The following is a 22550-nucleotide window of genomic DNA, read 5'->3' as shown; positions in this document are numbered from 1 at the left end:
CCTGGTTTAGACTGCCACCCAGACGTCTATACACATGGAGAGCACCAGCAGACAATCCCGAACACCTAATCAGAAATCAAATAGACTACATTTTAATCAATAAACGTTTTGGAACATCAGTAACAAGAACGTGTACATACCCGGGAGCCGACGTCCCATCTGATCACGTCCTTCTTATAACAGAAATAAAAATTAAAATCACCAACGGAAGAAAACAAAAGCAAGAACCAAGAATAGACTATGAAAAACTTAAAAACGAATGCATAAAAGATAATGTAAGCAAAAAATTAAATGAAGCGCTGGCAACATTAGTCATACCACAGCCAACTGAAGAGACGAATCCTAATAACACATGGGACAGCATGGAAGAAATAATGATGAATACAGCAAGAACGGAAATAGGATATAGACAAAACATCAAAAGGAAAAATTGGATGACAAATGAAATACTAAAAATGTTTGAAGAAAGAAGGAAGTACAAGAATCAAGGCAGTCGAGATAAATATAGAACGCTGCAAAATACTATAAGAAGGGCAGTAAGATCAGCAAAAAATAAATGGCTGAGAGAACAGTGCGAAGAAATGGAACGTTTACAAAAGCAGAACGATGACTATAACCTACATAAGAAAATAAAAGAAGCAGCTGGAGTATATAGGAAGCAGACTTTCTCCAACATACAAAATGAAAAAGGACAAATGGCACAAGATAACGCACAGAGAAAATCTATCTGGGAACAATATATTGGCAGCCTCTTTGCAGATGAAAGACCTCAGCTGAAGGATAACCTAGAAGATGATCTGACTGGACCGTCAATCACAATAGAAGAGATTACTAGAGCAATAAATAGCTCCAAAGATAAGAAGGCGGTGGGACCAGATCAAGTGCCTGTTGAACTGCTCAAACTACTGGACAACGAAGGTATTAAAATAATGCAAAGGCTCTTCAACCAAATTTACAATACAGGAAATTTCCCATCTAAATGGCTTACATCTCTTTTCGTACCACTTCCAAAGAAAAACAATACAACAAGGTGTGAAGACCACAGATTAATCAGTTTAATGAGCCACACTCTGAAAATATTTCTGAAGGTCATTCATTACAGAATTTCCACAAAATGCGAAAGTGCTGTTGGATCCTCTCAATTCGGATTTAGAAGGGGCCTAGGTACAAGAGAGGCACTGGTCGCAACCCAGGTGTTGGTCCAAAACTGCTACGACCAGAGAAAGGACGTAGCAATGTGCTTCATAGATTACGAAAAAGCGTTCGATAGAGTACGACATCAGAAACTCGTTCAAATACTGAGACGGCTAGACATAGACCAGAAGGATGTGCGCTGTATTGAGAACTTGTACTGGAACCAATCAGCTGCAGTTAGGGTTGACAATGAAATTACAGGAGCACAGCAAATTTTTAGAGGCGTAAGACAGGGATGTGTCCTCTCCCCACTCCTGTTTAACCTATACTCAGAAAACATCTTCCAAGAAGCGCTCGAAGGACAAGAAATAGGCATCAAAGTAAATGGCATACGGATCAACAATATACGGTACGCAGATGACACAGTCCTGATAGCGGATAACATGAATGACCTCCAAACACTCTTGGACATGATTGGAATACACAGCCGACGTATGGGAATTGACATCAACACAAAAAAGACAAAATTCCTAATAGTTACCCGCAAACCAGATGACTACCAGAATGCAAGACTAACGCACAATGGGGAAGACATAGAACGGGTAAAAAAGTTCAGCTATCTGGGAACTTGGGTATGTGAAGACTGGTCTTCGGACGTGGAAATCAAGTGCCGTATAGAAAAAGCGAGGAGCGCATTTATGAAATTTAAAAACGTCTTAACCAACTCTGACTTTGACCTTGACCTTAGAGTAAGATTTACAAAATGTTACGTATGGTCCGTGTTACTATATGGTATGGAAGGCTGGACATTGAAAGTCAGAAACATGAACAGGCTGGAAGCGTTCGAGATGTGGGTCTACAGAAGAATCTTGAAAATCCCATGGACAGCAAGAGAGACCAACGAGGAAATCCTGAGGAGGATGGGGAGAGAGCGTGAACTGCTAAGCACAATAAAACGCAGAAAAACAGCGTACCTGGGACATGTTATGCGCAATGAGAGATACCATTTACTCCAACTAATAATAGAAGGAAAGATAGAAGGAAGAAGGGGATTGGGCATAAAGAGGATGTCGTGGCTCCGAAATGTTAAACATTGGACGGGAATAAGAACTACAGGAGAATTAATTCACGCCACCGGAGAGAGAGAAAGATGGTCAGAACTGATCGCAAACATCCATTAATGGATAGCAGCAGAAGAAGAATATCTGTAAATATTCAAATTAACGATAAATATTTATACCTGCAACATCTCCACAAACTCTTTTAGCAGTATCCATATTATAATCTTCCATTTGAAAATATGGCTGAAGAAGCTCCACCATTTCGTTATTGATGATATCTTTCGGATAATTTTGGAGTTGTAATAAAAATGTGGTAGAAGCCATCATCTAAATATAAAACATAAAAATAACTTTTCCTTATATAATCAGTAATATTTTGTATCTGTAGACGACATAGTATGATCCTATATGTTTACTGTATGCTGTACCTTTAGTGATTCGGCCCATGAAGGTTTAGGACAAGGAGCAGCTGTGTCAAGTATAACTGGATGCAGCTTTCTTTGAAATAATATCAATACACAATCCATAATTCTCATGATCAGATGAGGAGGCCTACCTAACTTTCTGACAGTAGCTATAAAATAAGTAAATTATCGAAAACAAAAATTTCATTACATATTTCCATAGTTCCTTTTTTAATTACCAATATGGGCTGGCTTAATAGTATTCAAAGCAGCTTCGGCTTCTTCAAGCGCTGGCTTGGCTGCTTCTAATTTTTCTTCCGCTAAAGCTTTTTCTGCTGCTATTGAAGAGACCAGAGCTTCAGCTTTTTCCTTTACTTTTTGGACTTGGTTCTTCACTATTTCTGCTTGCATAGCTCTTTCAGTTACCTCTACAAAATATAAATATTTACATACCACACATTACATACAAATTTGGAAATCTTTAGCTTACAAACATATATTTTTGTGTATGCTTCAATTACAAAGTTCTAATCAAGAATAATGCTGCAGTTAATTAAATCAATTTTGAAATATTAATAACCAAAAAAGTTATCACCGAATTTAACAAAATAAATATCTCAGTAACAAAAACTTCGGGATATATATACATTTAAATATTTTTTAATTTCTAATCAAAATATCTGTCTCTAAATATTTTAGTAATATTAATGAATCATCTAATATAAGAAATGCATACAAGATATTAACCTGTCAATACTCTTTCGGCCTTCTGCGAAGCCTGTACTAACTCCTGTTCCATAACTGCCAGTTCTTTCTTCAAAACAAGTACCGAAGAAGAAGCTTCGGCCAGTTTTTCTAATCCGGTATCCATTCTTAATGCTCCATCGCTCAGTTCCTTCTGTTTGCTGTTGTAAATGCTTTTGTAGCCGGCGATGAAGTTTAAATATGATTTTGGAGTCACATGGGTAGCTCGGCGAAATCTGTAAGAAAATGTAATAACGTAATTTATACTATCTGTGTAATATTTCTAATTGTTGTAAATGAAACTAATAAAATAGATATTTCTATTAGTTCCAAAAGAAAAATATCGTATATTTTTATTTTTATACTTTTAAGTTTTTAACATTTATAAGAATACAGCTGTCATTGAAAGCGTTGGCCTTGGCAAATGCAAAATGATACTAATATACCATAGTACTTTTGTTTGAACTTTGGACTAGTATTTCGTCAACCATGTTAGTATTATCAGCAGATGATTATAAGTCAGTTAGTCGTTAGTTTTAATCATCTGTTGAATCAAGTGTTCAAAATGAAGTATTTTGGTGTTTGTGATAAGAGATTTTTCTTTTTTTCATCCATCGCTACTTAAATATTGACCAACAGTGTGTTTAGTAGCGGAACTTTACACTGACCAAGAAGAAAACTAAATTATAATTATTCTAGAAATTAAGTAATTTTCTTAGGTTTTACAACACAAAAAGATCTTTACATCGACAGTCTGATAATATGGCCAAAAGAAATCCATCGAAAAATAAGGATGATTGTTATCCGCAATCCTTTTCAAATACAATTATCTTTACAGTTTGGTGTTAGGATAGTTAGGATTGCCAAATTAGAATAGTGCAGTTTTATTACTTAAAATTTGGATTCCTTAAAATAACGTTGTTTTTTACCAATAGCGAAAATGTTGAATTAAATTCAATTAACTTTCATTAATTTAAACTGTGACGAACTTTTTAAATATTATTAGTTTTACCGTTGGAAATATTCAGTTGATGTAGCGGCCACAATATCCTGTATAGAACCCAGTGCTGTTACCAATTCTTCTTTGACTTCTGAAGTACAAGCAATCTTAAATTCTGTAAGAAAATGTCTGGCAACCAGTACCAAAGCGTCTTTTGGCCAAGGTTGGAACCAATCAATGGTACAACCTGATATCAGCGCTGGGAATCGTAAAGCTCTATTTCGGAATTTCTCACCCACCTTAAAAATATGTTATAAAACTATATTTAATAATGAGCAATTTCTATAGCCTTGTGTATGTTTATTGCGAGAGTATTCTGGAAATAACACCATAAAAACAAAATACAGTGACTATTCACTAATTGTTTCCTACACTGTTATTATAGTCCAAGATCCCAGAGCGATCTGACATAACTTATTTTCACAAAGATGAAACCTTAGGCTCTCAGTAGTGCTCTCATGTGCTTTGAATACCGGCGTGTTTGGGGAGTTCGCCCTGTGACAGACTTTGGCAGATACCGGGTGTGAGAAAGATAACTAAAAATAAGAGTTACTTAACTTAAATTTGTATGGCTGACTTTATACTTTGCATTTATAGTCAAATAAGATGATCTTTTTTATTAAATCGAAAAATTTCTTGCAGTATAGGTATATAATAAAATTATATGAGGATTCTTGCCACTTAACTGCTGATATAGAAATTTAATTCTACGCTGTGTTTGTCATAATGCGGATCAACCTGCTCTCACTACCGGTTTCGGAGCCCTACTCTCTATATCAGCAGTTAAGTGGCAAGAATCCTTATATAATTTTATTATATACCTATACTGCAAGAAATTTGTTTTTCTATTTTATAATTTGGCTTGCCTGGAAAAAAAGCCTTTTACCATTCTTTTACTATCGATAGTCGCGCCTCGGTGGTACGAAAGTACTACCATTGCACGCAGGCCGCTATCTCCCGTTCGGGACTTAATATCTAACGGACACTTTTCGACAAGTAGGAATTAACTATCTCTGCGCTGTGGTTGTCATTTTGTGGATCTGCCCAAGCTCACCCGATGAGGAGTAGGGCTCCGAAACCGGTAGTGAGAGCAGGTTGATCCGCATTATGACAAACACAGCGTAGAATTAAATTTCTATATTAGCAGTTAAGTGGCAAGAATCCTTTTATAATTTTATTATATACCTATACTGCAAGAAATTTGTTTTTCTATTTTATAATTTGGCTTGCCTGAAAAAAAGCCTTTTACCATCCTTTTACTATCGATAGTCGCGCCTCGGTGGTACGATAGTACTACCATTGCACGCAGGCCGCTATCTCCCATTCGGGACTTAATATCTAACGGACACTTTCCGACAAGTCGGAATTAACTATCTTTGCGCTGTGGTTGTTGTTTTGTGGATCTGCCCAAGCTCACCTGATGATGGAGTAGGGCTCCGAAACCGGTAGTGACAGCAGGTTGATCCGCATTATGACAAACACAGCGTAGAATTAAATTTCTATATCAACAGTTAAGTGGCAAGAATGCAATTTTTAGTCGACCGATTATTTAGTTGTAAAAGTGAAAACAATACTTACTGGAGCCGATCGGCCGACTATTATTTGATTGCATGTGAGGGCGGCTCCATAAGAATTCTATTGGTTAGAAATCTGCAACTAAATAGTTGACCGACTAACCAAACCAAACCAAAACTCCCTAAACACGCCGGTATTCAAAGCACATGGGAGCACTACTGAGAACCTAAGGTTTCATCCTTGTGAAAATAAGTTATGTCAGATCGCTCTGGTATCTTACTCTATTAAGAAATGAAAGTTCAATAATATTGCCACTTAGAGAAAAAGTACCTAATGATTCCCCTCAAGAATTAGACGAGATGATTTAAAAAAAGGAAACGTTTAAAAAGATAAAACTTACCGGCGAAAAGCAAAATACTACATGCAAATTTTGACAAGTCCTATTCATAAAGAACTCCATAACGATTTCTTGGTTCAAAGTCCTCTTTGGATTTTCTCTCTTCATTATAGGCGTCAGTTCTTGGATGATTTCCGCCTGTTCGTCCTTGGTAAATAAATTAGAAATAACTCCGGAAGATAGGATGTTATTCAGGTACTCCAAAAATCCTTCTTCTTTGATGTCCAGATCTGTGAAGATGAAGGTGGTACCTTTACCTTGACATCCGCATGAGCGATACAGGACTTTGAGGTCTTCTAAAAAGTTTGCTATGTTATAGGAACGAGTTAGTGCTATTTGGAAGGTTTTGTAGCCAGCGATGAATGAAGAGAGTTTAGTCAAAGATTGTTTTCCACTACCACCGACACCTGAAAGAAAAATTCGTTTGTAATTTTCCGTATTACCATGGCAAATTACCGTGTAATGGGTATTATATTATACCAGTACAGGTGTAATATTAAGAAAATGTATATAAAGGTAATAAAGTGTGGCGCCTCTCATACGAAGCTGATGCTCAAAACAGAACGAAAATTAAATTAAATCCTACTCTAAATTAAATTAAAATTTGACGCGAAAAGATATACAGAGTGAGACGAAATTAATATTGAACATTGGTCACTTTTAAACGTAAGATACTCTTTTATTTCAAATGGAACACCCGGTATATTACTTTGGTATTGAATTCATATTTCTTCAAAATACTATGTTGCCTGACCTTCAGATAAATATTTTCCTAGATATTTAAATTTTTAAGATTTAATGTCAGTATATCTTTATTATTTGATAAAATCTTGGTGACTGTGTAATGCCTGACGTTAATTTAACATAGCTGTCAAATTAGTTCAACTTTAGCAACTAGTTATCAATTTGTGTCAGTTAAAACAAAAAAAATTCTCAGAAATTTGCCGAAAATGCTAACTTACCCTACATCAGAGAGAACTGATATGATTCTATTAACTGGTGAATGCAGTGTTCATTCACCAATAAATAGAATGCTGAAATGCTTCTGATTTATCTAGTCTGAACTTTTTTGGGGAATATATTAAAGACTGTATTTATAAAACTCCACCAACTACTGCCTATAATATGAAATAAAGGATTTAGGTTGCTTTTCGCTATAACTCCACATATGCCACTTAGCGTAAAATGATCGGCTTGATTTCATCTAGCTAATTTTTCTCATATATATCGAGTTCTACTTCTGTAATATTTAAAATATGTTTGAAAACATGTACCTATTTATTACCGTTGCATTTTTACTCTACATCCTTTAATTTTTGTACACCTACTGACACTGAATCATAGAAATGATCGAGATGAAAATATCTAGGAAATTATTTGTCTGAGTGGTAGGGAAGCTTAATAGAATTTTTTAGAGACATGCATTTTTTATCAAATATCGGAAATATACCGGATATTCATTCCATTTAAAATAAAAAGTAATTCACGTTTAAAGTGACAAATTCTCAATTTCTTTTCCACCCTGTATAACTTTTCGTGTCAAGTTTTAACAGTTTTGTTTATAAAATCTAGAGTCTAGAGTCTAGGTATTTAGACTAGGTATAGTCAGTCTATAGTATAGGTATTTAGACTTATTAACTTATTAAATAACAAAAAAACATGTAATAATGTATTGGGACTCAACTATGCTATACAAGTATGCTTACCCACAAGCATGACGTTTCCTCTCGGATGCCTTATAACCCTGGATACTTTCACCAAATGTAGCATAGCGTCGGGGAAGAAGACCAGGTCCATACCATTTCCTCTAACCATCTCGTTAAATTGAGACAGGAACATCTCAAGTCTTTCTTTCAGTTCGTTTTGATTACTAACAGGTTCGTAAACTTTGGGTAACTCCATATCTGTATCCTCTCCTTCTTCACCTGTTGGTTCTGGAGCATCTCTATTGAAAAATATAACACTTAATGTAGTGATGATACTGGTATAATAATCAAGTACACAAACTCAATTAAAATAATGATCCTTACATTATATTTGTGTATATTTATCTACAAGATTTGGTACAGCCATGTATTCTTATCTACGCCAAAGCATAAAGAAAAATATTATTAAAGAAAAGTATAAATTAAAATAATTAAAGACAAAAAAGACAAATAAAAAAAAGGACAAAAAAGGGGAGACAAAGAAGAATAGAAAATAAAAAAAATAAAAATTAATAGATGATAGCTTCATCTGATGATGGAGACAAAGTCATTGATTAACACATATTTTATTATGAAAATTTTGGCTACTTAAATTTTAATGTCTATTTTCTTTTGTATTTGTTTTGAATTTTCAATTATTTTAAATATAATTTACCTCATAAAATCAACAAAAACTGGATTTGGCTCGGACTTTTTCCTCATCTCTGGACCCAGTTCTTCTTCGACTAGTTTGAGAATTTCTTTGTTAAACCATTCTTTGTCTTCCTCGATGGTGAATCTGTCCGAAAATACTCGGGCACATTCGTGCTTCCAGAGTACCATCATGCAGCCTTCAGATTCGATCACAGTTGACAATGTGCCTATCTAAATATATCAATGAAATGGTTTCAAAAAAGACCAATTTTACGTCAAATATTGACGTTAAACATAAGATGGCTAGTGTAAATTTTTTATTTTGGTTATTCTCCTTTACTAGTTGATAACATATTTATAAAACATAATTTTACGATTTCTGCGAATTCGAGTGGTTAATATCAACTTACCATGCCTTGCCAAATTCTGGATAGGTCCCTTAAGGAAAATACGTAGTGAAATTTGGCTGGTGTGGGCAACAGTTTGGATCTAGTACTTTTCCATAAAATTCTAGTTAAAGGAATGAGTTTCTTAACCAAATTTCTCACTTCTAACGTGAATCCTCTTTTGGCATTGTAATGTCCTGGAAAACCAGTGTAACATAAATAACGGTCACCAACTCTGTTTCTTATTAAATAAAAAAATTAGTAATCACGAAAAATACAAAACAGATCTTGAATCAAAATAATTATCAATCGATAAGGCATTAAAGATTTTTTAGAACATTTCCCAAAGGATAGATACCGTATGATCGAAAAAAAGGCGTCATAGACGGCTGGAGATTGACAATGGGTGATAATTTTGGCGAGGTCAATCTCTAGACGTCATTTACTAAAAATTTACATGAAACTTGTCTAAAATTAACACTAATTATAGAAAGATTAAAAAAGGATAGAACGTTTGCAGACACAAATCTATTTCCAAAAAATAGTTTATCTCGAATTTTAAACTACACAATTTAAAAATATTTTTTTAATTTTTTACTCAAAATTAAAATAAATGAGAACCTTTTTAAGGTCAACTGGCAGTAAGCGCCAAAATTATTATCGATTGTCATTCTCCAGTCGTCTTTGACGCCGTTTTTTTTCTCGATCCTATGGGTTTTTATTAAAACAGAAAACGTTTAATTAATTTGATTACCTTGAGCAATAACACCGAAAATTTTATCGATGGATGCCTCAATGGGTAAAGGACAATTAAATATACAGAACTGACGTTTCAATCTAGAAGGAATATCATTTCTGCCTCCACCAGGTTGACCCATAGCGGATACAAATTGGACGTCCACTATCGCAGTGAATTCTCCCGGTTTTTCCAAACTATAAAATCCACCCATATCCATGGTTTGTCGTACTATTTCGTTGGTTACCTAATACAGACGATGACTAATAACTACTGAGATACAAAGATAATAGATATTGCTTACTGTAATATTATATTTCTTAATTTAAATTTATTAATCAAAGAAAAAGCAACGATATATTTAACTGAGTAGAAGAAGAAAATTCTCAGAAAATATTTATTAAAATATAATTTTTCCTCATCAGCTGCTTATTCCACAACATACACGACAAAGATCGGCTTGGATTGCCGATTTTCGTGTGTGCGAATAATACAGCCAATGTGTGTTCAGTGTTTTTTTTAGATTTAAGAGGTGAAGGGGGAAACCTGCAACAGGTACTCGCCTGGGAAAACCTACTATATGCCAGACGAGTTATGTGGGATTTTTACCTCACTAAAACCTAACCTATACCTCTGTCCTCTCTCCAGGAACGTTCTTTCCCCGGCGACACTCTTTGTAAATACTACTTCGCCGGGGCGTTCTTATTTGGTACTACTGCTGTCTATTCTTCGTAGGTGGTGTGAAGATCCTTGAGTATGGTCTCAGCATACTCCGCTACCTTGTTCCACGCCGATTGACTCTTCAGCATGCAGTCCATTATATTTTCTGGGCTGATGGACAAGCCTAGATTTCTCTCGAGTTCCGTCCTTATCTCCTCGTATAGAGGGCATCGAAAGAACACGTTCTCCGCATCTTCGGTCCCCACGCGGCAATGGTGACAGTTGGGGGAGTCATTTCTCTTGAATCTGTGCAAGTATGCTCGAAAGCATCCATGCCCAGTCAAGAGATGGGTGATGTAAAATCCAACCTCAATGTGCACACGAGTGATCCATTTGGTGACATCCGGGCTTAGTCGATGTGTCCATCGGTGGTTGAGCTGTCCCATCTCACTTGCCAAAGACGATGACTTTCAGGCCTCTCTTCTTCACAGAAGACCTGTCGCTGCTCGGCTTTCTTTTTGCGGTGTTGTCGCTGGCATTCTCCCGCCAAGATGTCGATAGGCAGGCATGATGCCACTACACTCACTGTATCCTGTGATACCGTCCGGTATGCTGACGCCACTCTAATCGCTGAGAGTCGGTGGACTGATGTCATTGTCCTGCGATATGTTTTTAGTTCCAGCGATTCTGACCACACCGGTGCTCCGTATAGGAGGACGGAGGTAACTACTGTTGCAAGTAATCGTCTCCGGGTTTGCCTGGGGCCTCTGATATTGCGCATTATCGGTGAGAGTGCGCCCTGAACTGCTCCCGCCTTCTTGCTGACGCTGGAGATATGCTCCTTGTAGTAGCCTCTCATCCAAGACCACTCCAAGGATACCGGATATGGGGTTGCGACTGGATATCATGGTCGCCTACTCTGATGGTGATGGTCTTCATTTTCTTCCGGCTACTCACTAGGAGTGCTTCAGTCTTATGCTCCGCCAGCGACAGGTCTGCCGATTGCATCCACTGTCTTATCCTCCTGATGGTGATGGAGAATGAAGCTTCCAGCTCCTCCAAGTATTTCGCCACAAGGACCGCCACGTCGTCCGCAAAAGCCACGAGTGTTGTGTTGGCCGGTAATTCAAGGTGGAGCAGACCGTCGTACATAACATTCCACAAGAGTGGCCCCATGCACCGCTGCTCCCTGCCCCGTCTCGTAAAGCAGAAGTCGATCGCTGAAATATGATCTGACCATCCTTCGTAGGTAGTAGGGTACACCCATGTGCTCGAGAGCCTCCAAAACGCGATCCCAGCGGGCTGAGTTGAACGCGTTCTTAATGTCCAAGGTGGCGATGAGGCAATACTTTTTGGAACCGCCTTTCCATCTCTTTCCTGAGATGGCTTTCTTTGCGATGTTCGTGACGAGTTCCAGTGCGTCGATGGTCGATCTCCCCTTCCTAAATCCGAATTGGAATTCAGAAATTTGATGATCGATGTATTGCTCCAATCTGTCGACCACTATCCGCTCCAAGTTTTTCCCCTCTGAATCCAGCATGCAAAGTGGACGAAAAGATGCTGGGTCGTCCGATGGTTTCTTTCCTTTTGGGAGAAGAACCAGTCGTTGCTGCTTCCATCGGGTCGGAAATACGCCTTGCTGCAGGCAGGCGTCGTACATGCTTATAAACATATCCGGTCTCGCGGCAATTGTACTTTTGAGTGCGATGTTGGGTATGCCGCTTGGTCCTAGTGCCTTGCCATTCTGCAACCTAGTACAGGCCTTCTTGAGCTCTTCTATGGTCACTCCGGGGATATCCATTTCTCCATCCTCTGGGTGGAATTCGGGGAGTTCTGGTTTTTCCGGGTATAGGTGTACCACTATTCTGTGCAGCATGTCGGGACAAGTTGGTGTTGTTGAGGGTAGGCTTTTAATCCTATGCATGACCGGTTATACGGTCTGCCCCACGGGTCCCGGTCCACTTCCGCACAGAGTTCCTTCCAGCATTCTCGCTTACTCGAGCTGATGGCGTTTCCCAGGAGACGGCTTTTCTCTTCATAAATCTGTCTGAGCTCCTCTGTCGTGGCCCTGTCGCGCTTTAGGGCACGCTGGTGTTGCCTTTTTCCCTTGAGGCACTCTCGCCGGTGCTGGGCGATGGTCGCGTTCCACCAGTGAGCTGGTGGCCGGCCGTTGTTCTGTCCACTCCTCGGCATCGAAGCGTCGCAGGCTGCCCCCAAAATGGCTGCTACTTCTTCCGTGATCCCCTCTGCAGTTGTTGTTCGGGGTACTGGTGAGGCCCTCATCATCAATTGTAAGGTTTCCACATCCAAGCGTTTGCTGTTCTAGCCTGATGGCTGCCTCCTTGTGATCCTCTGGCGCCGACCGCTGCTGGGATGGGTGTTGATTTCCCAGATTATAGCCTGATAGTCGCTATTTGTAAACTCCTCATCGACTCTCCATTCACAGCCTCCTTTTAAGAGGACACTGCTAATGAATGTTAGGTCGATGATTGAGCACGCGGCGCCTTTGGGGTAGGTGCTCGTATTTCCCTCATTCATATGAATGAGGTTTAATGATGAGAAAGCCTCTTGAATGGCTTTACCTCTTCTGTCCGTCTCACGGCTGCCCCATTCAATGGACCGGGCGTTAAAGTCACCAGCGATTACGACTGGGTCGTGTCTCCTCCTCACGTCTTCCACGAGAGTGTCCAGAAAGGTCTCGAATACTTCGATTCAAGCACTCGGCGGAGCATAGCAGCTATACAAGTACACTCCCCCCATAGCCCTAATGAACCATGAAGTAGGCTTAGTTGGTAGCTGCTTTGGGGGGCAGTCTACCGCATGCCCATATGGCTGCTTTTTTTGTACTGTCTGAGACCCACGGTTGGGTTTCTAAGTCGTAGTATTGCTCACAAAGGATGGCTACGTCGGCTTGCGCTTCTCGCACTCGTTGTGTCAGCAGGTCTTTTGCTGCCCTGCAGTGGTTCAGATTAAGTTGTAGAACTCTTATTTTCCGTGCTCTGGACAGCTCTTCTAGCATTCTGGAAGATGGGACAATTCCATCCCCCCGCCGTATGACTACAGTTACTCTTAGGATCTTTCTCTCTGCATAGAATGCAGCTAGGAGTTTTCTTGCAGGTTGGGGCCCTGTGGCCATCTTGTCCGCATCTAAAGCAGGTTTTGCTGCGATTCACTCCCTTCCTGCAGTCGAGAGCTTTGTGCCCGAAGTGCCAGCACTTGTAGCACCTGTTGGGTGATATTTTCTCCCGAATGCGGACTGTTCCCCAGCCCACTTTCATCTTCCCCAGAATCGCCGATTTTCTAGCGTAGATGGCAGGAAGGCAGACCACCGCGGTCTGCATCGAGGCCCAGCTTTTCCTCAGGGATTTCACCTCATCGGTAGTGAGGCCGTTCAGGTTTGGAATGCGGTCTTTTAGAAGTTTCACTACCTCTTCTTTGTGTGTCCAATCGTCCAGGTCCCTGATTTCTATTTCCGACTCCGGGATTCTCATCTCTACTTTCGCCTTATCTTTGAGTGTCTCCCTAATAGACGCTCAGTAGGTCTCCATCTCCTCGTCCTTCGCTTTCGCAAATACGATGAGCAGGTTGCCATTTGCCGTTCGCAGTGTGTGTGTGTGTGTGTGTGAGTGTGTGTGTGTGTGTGTTCAGTGTTCAAACAAAGAGAGAAGAGCAAGTATTTTTTCAAATATTTGTAATAAATACTTTTTATAATTATCTCTCCGACATACAAGATTGCCTTAGCGATTCGCTCATAGATATATAAATGCCGACTCAAAACTCTCTTGTCAACCCAGAATATTAATATAGCTGAGAATATATGGTACAACCAAACCAAAACTGACCATTAATAATTATATTATTATTTATTAATTATTCCAGTATAATAGTAATGGGTAACCGCCAACGCAAGGGTCTAAGACACTCGAAGAAATTTCTCAGGACTGACGGAGAAAAATCGAAGATTTTTCTCAATTTTATAAGAACAATCTCTGCATTGTCACGGGATTTTTAACAGACCGCGAGACGTTTAGTCTCCTCAGTGAATACCTCAGTAGATTGGAGCTAAGAAACAACGGTGAATGCAGATTCTGTGGGGAAAATGGGGAAACCACAAAAGACTTAATCGCTAAGTGTGCCCAGACGAACAACCATTCGTGCCATAAATATTTGTACGACCGATATCGGAGATGGAGAACTAACCTCCAGAAATCCGTCTCAGATACTGACTCTTGTAGTAGTCTATCATTTTATAACTCAAGAAAGGGAAGAACAATAAATTTAGATACAATAGATAATTTATAATCTGTTTGGTGCATAATTTTTTAGAGAAAGTGCCGCATTGACTACTGATATCAATAAATATATATGTAGTATTACTTGATCTCCCCAGCAGTTGATTTCCGGTAGATTAATATCATCTATAAAAATAATTAGTTTCTTTCCATTGGGGGCTCCAAAAGTGTTTCCCATACGCTTCTCCACATAGCTCTCCACAGTTTTTTGGAACTGGTAAGGAGTAGTTGCGCTGGAAAAGTTAAAAGCTCGATGCAAGTACTGCTCAGGGTTTGCTTTCTTCATATAAGACTTGATCATAACCTACAAAAATTATTTCTCAGTTTATACATTACAAATTTAAAGTCACTTTTTTTGTTCTTACTGTCTTTGCTGTTCCTTGTTCACCAATCAACATAACTCCTTTGTCCTGTTTAGCTATCGTGTCAATCAAATAATTTATTCTTACGTTATCCATAATGGGTATAAGGATTGTGGAATATTCCGGAGTTGCCAATTCTGGATATACGTAATTTGTTACCATCGTAGTCCAGAGAACCCATTCGCCATCATAATTCACTACATAATCAAAGAGAGTAGCCTAAAATTTAGTGAAAAATATTACGACCAAGTTTCCAAGCAAAGACTTTTATTTCGGTTTTGTTATTTTTTTTTCAAAATATAATTGAAACTTACATCAGGATTTTTACTGGTGTTTACGGGTAAATCCAAGAATGTAAGGTTTTCTCGTACATACGAGTCATATTTTTGTCTATCTTCAGCCTCTAAGTAAGCACCCGTACCCCAGGTTAACACAAACACATATAACTTCTCTAGATGTTCCGTAGTGAAAATTCTTTTTTCCTCAGATTTGTCTACTTCTTCTAAAAGGTCTTCATCATCGAAATCAGATTTTGATGCGTTGGTATCATCAGTACTCTCCATTTGATTTGGTATTAACCCTAATAGAATAAGGACAAAATATAAGTAAAAGGCTGGATAACTGATATAAAGTAACAAGTTAAAACGTCATAAATTATACAGGGTGGGCCACTGAAAACTTACAATGGCTATAATTTTTAAACTAAAATAGATATCAAAAAAAAATAAAAAAATACCGTTTCTATAATATTGAGGGAGAATATATATGACGTATTTTTTGAACCACCCTGACCTACCCTTTAGGCGACACCCCTACTCACTTGAAAATCTTAAATGGCAACACCCCACTTGTGGCGCCTTTTTGGAAAGCCCATGAAAAATGCTAAACGATGATCATAAAGTTTTTAGGGTGAAATTGAAAAACTACCCCTTACACGAAAAATTAGGTGGACATTAACGAAAAAAGTGATTTTTCAGCATAAGTTACAAATTGGGATCCAGCTAAATGAGGCAAATGAGGTATTTTTCAAACCACGCCGACCAACCCCTAGGTGCCACCCCCTCACTTCTAATCTCCAGATAGCGATACTCCACTTGTGACACTTTTTTGGAAAGCTAATTGAAATTGCTAATCGATGGTCATACAGACTTCAACTTAATTATTGGTAAGTAGTGATAAGAAATGTATATAGGTGTGACAATTTGAAAGAAATTTAAAATGATAATTTACTTTAACAATTACTCCAAATGACAGTCGTTTTGCTCCATACAAAAATACAAACGATTATCAAACGTGACATTTTTGTGCGGATTTCTCTCATTGAAAGCACGGGCCGTTCTCAAATAGCACATACCTTCAGCACCATAAAGAACAACTATTTGAATTCTTTCTTCCACAGTATAAACTATTTTTCTTTCAAATAAGCGAATCAAATAAAGGTTTAAAATACCACCAAATTTGCAAACGATTGAAAATCGATAGAAGCTCCGTAGCAAGAAATTTCCTGTCTAGCCTATGCTATTTGTATACGATTGATGAGTCACTAGACAGGAGAAATGTTTACAGAACCGCTAAGCTGTAGTGATGTAAAAATTCTGAGTAATCGTTACAAAGTAACAGTTACTTTACGAGGACTCGAAGTAACGCTTACTATTTGAATTTAGGACTCGTTACTCGTTACTAAGCTAATTCGTTACTTTTGCGCCGGCAGTAATCGTAATCCCTGGAAATGCACGAACCGAGGACTCGAAACTCGATACTGAAATATTCCTTACTTCGACGTAGGTCTAGTTGTTATCAATATGTTTATGTTTAAAGTGTTGACTTGACGCCGGCCGGTGTTTTGGATGGCAAATGTGTGATATTTTTATTATCATTATTATGATTGGCTCATGCCGACCCGGAGGCAGTCTGTCCCTTTGCCGTTTGTTGTCGCTTTTTATTTATAGAATAGAATTGTTTATTTAGATTAACATGTCTTAGATATTAATTAAAAATGGATTCACGTTAGTCACAAAAAATGTTAACATTTGAAAAAGCTGAGCAACTATTTTTCTTCTTCAAAAGAGAATAGATATTTCGCCACTTACACTGTTAGAAAATCTACAAAATAAAAATATTGTTACGGATTCCGTGGGTCCACTATTTAAACTCACGATAAAATACTTAACGAATTTATTTGTTTCACTCTGTACACACAACTTATACTATTTCCAACACAACTTATGCAACATTGATTGTTGCTTTTTTTCCATTTTTTCAAAACTTTTCTTGATACGGTCCTGCTCTTCAAGTTTTTCTTCTTGTCGACGCACTTCAAAACCTTGTAAAATTTTCTCGAGCCGGTCCTGTTCCTCTTGTCTTTCTTTCTGATAACGCGCCTCTAAGCCTTCCAGAATTTTCCCAAGCCGGTCCTGTTCTTCTTGTTTTTCTTGTTGTCGTTGTAATTTTTCCTCTTCCTTATCTTTACGTAGTCTTTCTTGTTCTTCTTGTTTTTCTTGTTGTCGTTGAATTTTCAAATCTTCAAAAATTTTCTCAAGCCGGTCCTGTTCTTCAGCTTTCTCTCTTCTCATATTCTCCATAAAATCGCCCAATAATTTGCTTACCTCTTCCATTTTCTTCGCTTGCTCCCTTGTACCAATCTTCCAATCCACTTAATTTCTTCTTAAAATCCTCTTGAATCGCACTTCCGACACCAATTGTTACGGATTCCGTGGGTCCACTATTTAAACTCACGATAAAATACTTAACGAATTTATTTGTTTCACTCTGTACACACAACTTATACTATTTACAACACAACTTATGCAACTACTATTACTCTAACGGTATTTCGCGGTATTTTCAAACTTCAGACTATCTTCAGACTTCCCAGCTGTCAAAGCGCGGGCCTTATATACCCCCTGGCGATGGTTTCTGGAATTTTCTAAAGAATTCTGTAATTTTCTTTCACTTTCTGTCGAATTCGCCAGGTTCCTCAATGCACCGTTGCGGTTATGCAACCAGTAATACACCTTAACAATATGTTATTTTTAGTAAACACTGCTGCGTTAATCCAAAGGACTTTTTTGAAGAGATGAATCCGCCACAGAGGAATATACATTTTTTTAATATTTTTACGTTTTAACAAAAATATATACATTTTTTTTAATTTTTACTCTTTAATGTTTGCCTATTTATTAATGTAATACAAAGAGAGAGAGAGAGAGAGAGAGAGAGCGAGAGTATAAAAAATACTTTATATTTATTATACACATATTTTCTTTGTTTGATTTGTTTTCCTTTGTTTTTTATTTATTAATAGTACATAGTTTTATTTAACATATCATTATTAAAATATTATACATATTATTAAAAACATATTATTCAGTACTTGAATACCGAGTATTGAAATTATCCTATTAAGCCCTTACACTAGAAGAAAGTAGAAACCCCTTATAGGTTAAACCGAGCATGCAACGAAGATCGCCGCGCACAATAAGTAACGAAGTTCCACGTCAAGCCCAAGTCATCCAACCTAGTACACAAAACAACGATTATAAAGTAACGATACTAAGTACCAAAGTAACGAGTAACTAAAGTAACGAGTCCAAAATAACGAGTCCTATTACCAAAAGTAACGAGTCCATAAAAGTAACTAAAGTTTACATCACTACTAAGCTGTTTGTTGAAAGTAAAAAATAGATAATAATGAAGAATTTGCGTTATCGTAAAATTAGGCTGAACGATTAGTAAAACATCTTTGTGTTGCCTTTGTAACATTGAAAATGTTTCTGTTATCCTATATAAGAAAGCTCAAATCGAATTAAAATGCTACATTTGCCACACCATGACGTCATCACGCGTATATGTATAGGAAATCTCGGCGCAGAGCGGCGCGGCTGCGGCAGTCGGACATCGCTAATTGTTTATTGATATATCTTTATTAGTTTAAAAGCAAAAAATATGGGGTTTGCTTTGATACCTTGTCAAGACATAAGCGAAACTTATAAATTGTTTCTTTTTTTCATTTAGGCCTTTGTTTTTCGTTAAATGAAAGTTATATTTAAAAAAGTCCATTTTTAAACCAAATTTTCGCATGATTGAAATAAGTTATTCATGTTTAAAGTTTTTTTCGGTCATAAGCGCTAATGGAAATGTTTTTTTTTGTAAATAATTATAAAAAATTACTCTCTACGAAGACTTTATTTTGTACTGGATCAAAAAATAAGTATTTGTTTTCTCTATACGGTGGTATTAATATATCGATTTTTGATGATAGTGCCCTTTTCCCGGTCTAATTTTGTACTACTTTTGGAATAAGGGTTCCCATATCATGTACTTGTACTTCCTTCCCTGAAAAATTCAGCTTGTGACACCGAAGTGGGATACATATATAAAAGCTCAAAGGGTTTTTTTGTTACATCCATCCCGCCGAAACCACCTCACCTCCTAAGTTTTCAGTGGCCCACCCTGTATAGGACAAGACAAATTAGTTGGCACAATCCTGTAATAAATAATTGATCTGTTAAATAATTGATCTGGATAAATTTTATCTTTAAGAAGCTTCCGATATTGGTTATTCATCTACAGTAACGAAATATAATAATATGAGAGTATTTAATTTTGAAATTAAAAATAGAAAATTGGTCTAGAGATAATACTGATTATCAAAAAATTATTGGAGATCTATATGAGTGTATATATTATCTTTCATATTTTTTATCTGGTTTAGACTTATGGATATTGTGGATATATAGTTGGTATCAAATTCAGAACTCGGAAACTCGCCAAAAAAATTTTAGTAATAATACGAATATCTGTTATGCCTATTCAACATTTTATTTTAGCGAAAAGGTCTTTCTGTTGATATACTTAATGAATATTATTGTAAAGTACCTTCTAATAATGTAGTAATTTGTAGTATAATATTGCATTCCAAAACATCCATTACAGGTGTTAAAGCTTGAGCCCCCCAACTTTGCACAACTCCAAAAGACTCCTCAAATAGTTTAGTAAATATTTCCTGTTCTTTGGGACTGCGTTTCTTTAGCCAAGCTTTTACTATCGGCTTCCAGTTTAATCCAGAAGAGCTCATGTAAACCTAGTATTTCAAAGTAATATATAATGTTTAAATAAGGTCTATTAGCACTCTTGATTTTTTAATAGCGCTAGTTTAATATAGTGCTATTAATGGTATAATAAAACCCTACTAAATTCACGTCAATGGTGATAATTTTGTAGGTAAAAGAAAAGAAAGAAAGTACTTTTATTATAAATGAACTATGGATAAAGATACCAATATTCTACAGAAGGAACTGATAGGCAATACCGTGACAATTAGAGAAATATTCTACAGGAAGATAACTTATAATAATCAGAATATCGACAGATAGTAAGCTGTATCTACTACTCCTATGAAGATTTAAAATAATTACTGATTCTTTATGGGCATACCATTAAGTGCTCAAAAAGGTGTCGTGTGACAATAAATCATGTTGAAGTAAGTCAGAAGACATGCGCAATATGATGTTATCAAAAAACCGAAGGTTTGTTGAATACTTCACTCACTTGAAGGCTTATAGCTATCATAGCTTAAATATTTATCTATCCAAAAAACTTTAAGAGATATTGTGATGCAACTGCTTGCAAAGTTGCAACTGAACTGTAAAATCTTTGCAGTTTTCCAATAAGAAACGAACAGTAATATTATTTTGTTGTCGAAAAGCAGTCTTCAAACTGTGACTGAAATTCTAATCGAATATCAACAAGTCATTGAACGTCTTAACACAATGAAGCTGAAACCAATTATTCTGCAGAGGATATGAGCAATTGGACAACAACTGGACAATCTCGTCAATTAGCCAATTCTGTATAAAATTATCGTTACTATTTTTGACGTATGGGAGATTATGTTTGGCTGGGGTGCAAGAGAGCCAATGGACAGCTGCAGTCCTTTCACACTGCTTTCCCATCTCCTTCTACCAATCAAATTAAATTAGGAAATATGTTTTAATTCTTGTTGAAAATACCAAGGTCTATTTTCAACAAGAATTAAAACATTATTCTGCAAAACGTAGTTAAATCAAGATTTAGAAAAAAAACACAATTTTATTCAAATATACGTTTTATAAAAATATAAAAATTTTATGTTGATATTTATAGAAAATACCCACCATTCCGTTTCTAGATACGGTGGCTGGAGAAGCATTATCAATATTTTCGGGTTCAAAAATAATTTTGCAAGTTGGAGCCATGGACAATCGATCACCATTTGCTAAAGTTAAAGTTTTATTATCGTCCAATACGGAATTTAAGTTCTCTATCCAGATACTATCCACTGGACCATCCAAAACCAACCATACATGTTCGCCTAAAAATATATTTTGTCTTACCTCTCGGTTTTTATTTTGCCAGTAACAATTAATTGTTTGTCATTAACGATAGTTAAAAATACAAAAATAGAACCCTTACCAGTTTTCATTTTCAATGTTTTCCTCCATAAGGCCGAAAATATTCCATCCGTCCAATCGTTAGTGGCTACGTCCAATCTTCCAAACATTTGAGCTGCTGTTATGGCCTTTGGATTCATTCTCATTTCCCTTAAATGACAAGATTTAGTTATTTCAACGTATTTTCTATTTATACATCTAAAATAACTAAATAAGTAAATTATTAGAATATACTTTACTTATGAACAGTTCCCATTTGGGTCAGAGCTTTCATTAAAATTTGGATGCAGCTGGTTTTTCCGGCTCCTGAAGGTCCCAGGGTCATAATTCCATGTCTCACTCGTTGTGTTTCGTATAACTACAGATAAATACATATAAATGCAGAACATATATGTCTAAAATTAATATGAATATTGTCTAGACTTGTATTTATATCAATATGGGAAAAAGCATGTTAAATATAATTTCAGTAACGTGATGCCTACGTAATGTGGCATTTTCTATATATTTATCATTACTTGAATCAATTTCAAAGACCATGATGGATGGTTAACCAGCCCCACTTCTTCCACCTGCTGGTTAATAGCTTCTTCTAATTCCGGATAAGTAGTCTTCTCCAGCACCAAATTTGGAAAGAGATCGGCTATGAGTGAAATAAAAAGCGGTTCGTCTTCATCTATTAATTTGGACAAATTCATATCTCTAAGTACTCTCATTACTATAGTACTCTCTGAGTCTTTGTTGTTTACTCTTTTCGCTGCACCTAAACTCCTAAGTACGGAGAGGATGTTTCGTAAACCAAAATCATAATGAACCTAAAAATATTACCATAGATAAATATAAAGTAGTCTAAGCAATCTAATTTTTAATCAATCATTCTTAAAAATTTTAGTGACTGACTGCTTACTAAATTTTATTTGAAACTGAGAGTGGGTCGTACTTATTTTTGCTTATCATTTTTTGACATATTTGTTAAGAATTTACTTATTTTTCAAAAAAGATGTTGACACTCCAATGTAAAATCAATTTAAAAACATAAAAGCGAAAAACTTCTTACTTCTTCTTACACTTCTATGTTCCGTAAACAGT

The 22550-nt window shown here is 36.8% G+C and overlaps 1 protein-coding gene across 1 annotated transcript in view; it reads right to left on the bottom strand.

Annotated features, from left to right (window-relative positions):
- LOC115887460 (dynein heavy chain 5, axonemal) overlaps positions 1 to 22550 on the bottom strand; it is a 109100-nt gene that overhangs the window by 28257 nt on the left and 58293 nt on the right. Inside the window, exons 31-48 of the mRNA XM_030906895.1 lie at positions 21980 to 22276; positions 21701 to 21819; positions 21484 to 21611; positions 21186 to 21382; positions 19909 to 20113; positions 15345 to 15610; positions 15034 to 15249; positions 14754 to 14972; positions 9735 to 9963; positions 9005 to 9177; positions 8617 to 8825; positions 7962 to 8200; positions 6259 to 6662; positions 4356 to 4582; positions 3347 to 3579; positions 2839 to 3027; positions 2624 to 2769; positions 2375 to 2522 (exon numbers count right to left, since the gene is read on the bottom strand). Coding sequence (XP_030762755.1) covers positions 2375 to 2522; positions 2624 to 2769; positions 2839 to 3027; positions 3347 to 3579; positions 4356 to 4582; positions 6259 to 6662; positions 7962 to 8200; positions 8617 to 8825; positions 9005 to 9177; positions 9735 to 9963; positions 14754 to 14972; positions 15034 to 15249; positions 15345 to 15610; positions 19909 to 20113; positions 21186 to 21382; positions 21484 to 21611; positions 21701 to 21819; positions 21980 to 22276 — 3844 coding nt within the window. The remainder of the gene's footprint in view (positions 1 to 2374; positions 2523 to 2623; positions 2770 to 2838; positions 3028 to 3346; positions 3580 to 4355; positions 4583 to 6258; positions 6663 to 7961; positions 8201 to 8616; positions 8826 to 9004; positions 9178 to 9734; positions 9964 to 14753; positions 14973 to 15033; positions 15250 to 15344; positions 15611 to 19908; positions 20114 to 21185; positions 21383 to 21483; positions 21612 to 21700; positions 21820 to 21979; positions 22277 to 22550) is intronic.

The sequence above is a fragment of the Sitophilus oryzae genome, unplaced genomic scaffold, assembly GCF_002938485.1.
Source record: "Sitophilus oryzae breed Bouriz unplaced genomic scaffold, Soryzae_2.0 scaffold_576_pilon_pilon, whole genome shotgun sequence".
NCBI classification, from domain to species: domain Eukaryota; kingdom Metazoa; phylum Arthropoda; class Insecta; order Coleoptera; family Curculionidae; genus Sitophilus; species Sitophilus oryzae.
The sequence above is the reverse complement of the archived record's forward strand: the minus strand, read 5'-3'. Positions and strand labels throughout refer to the sequence as shown.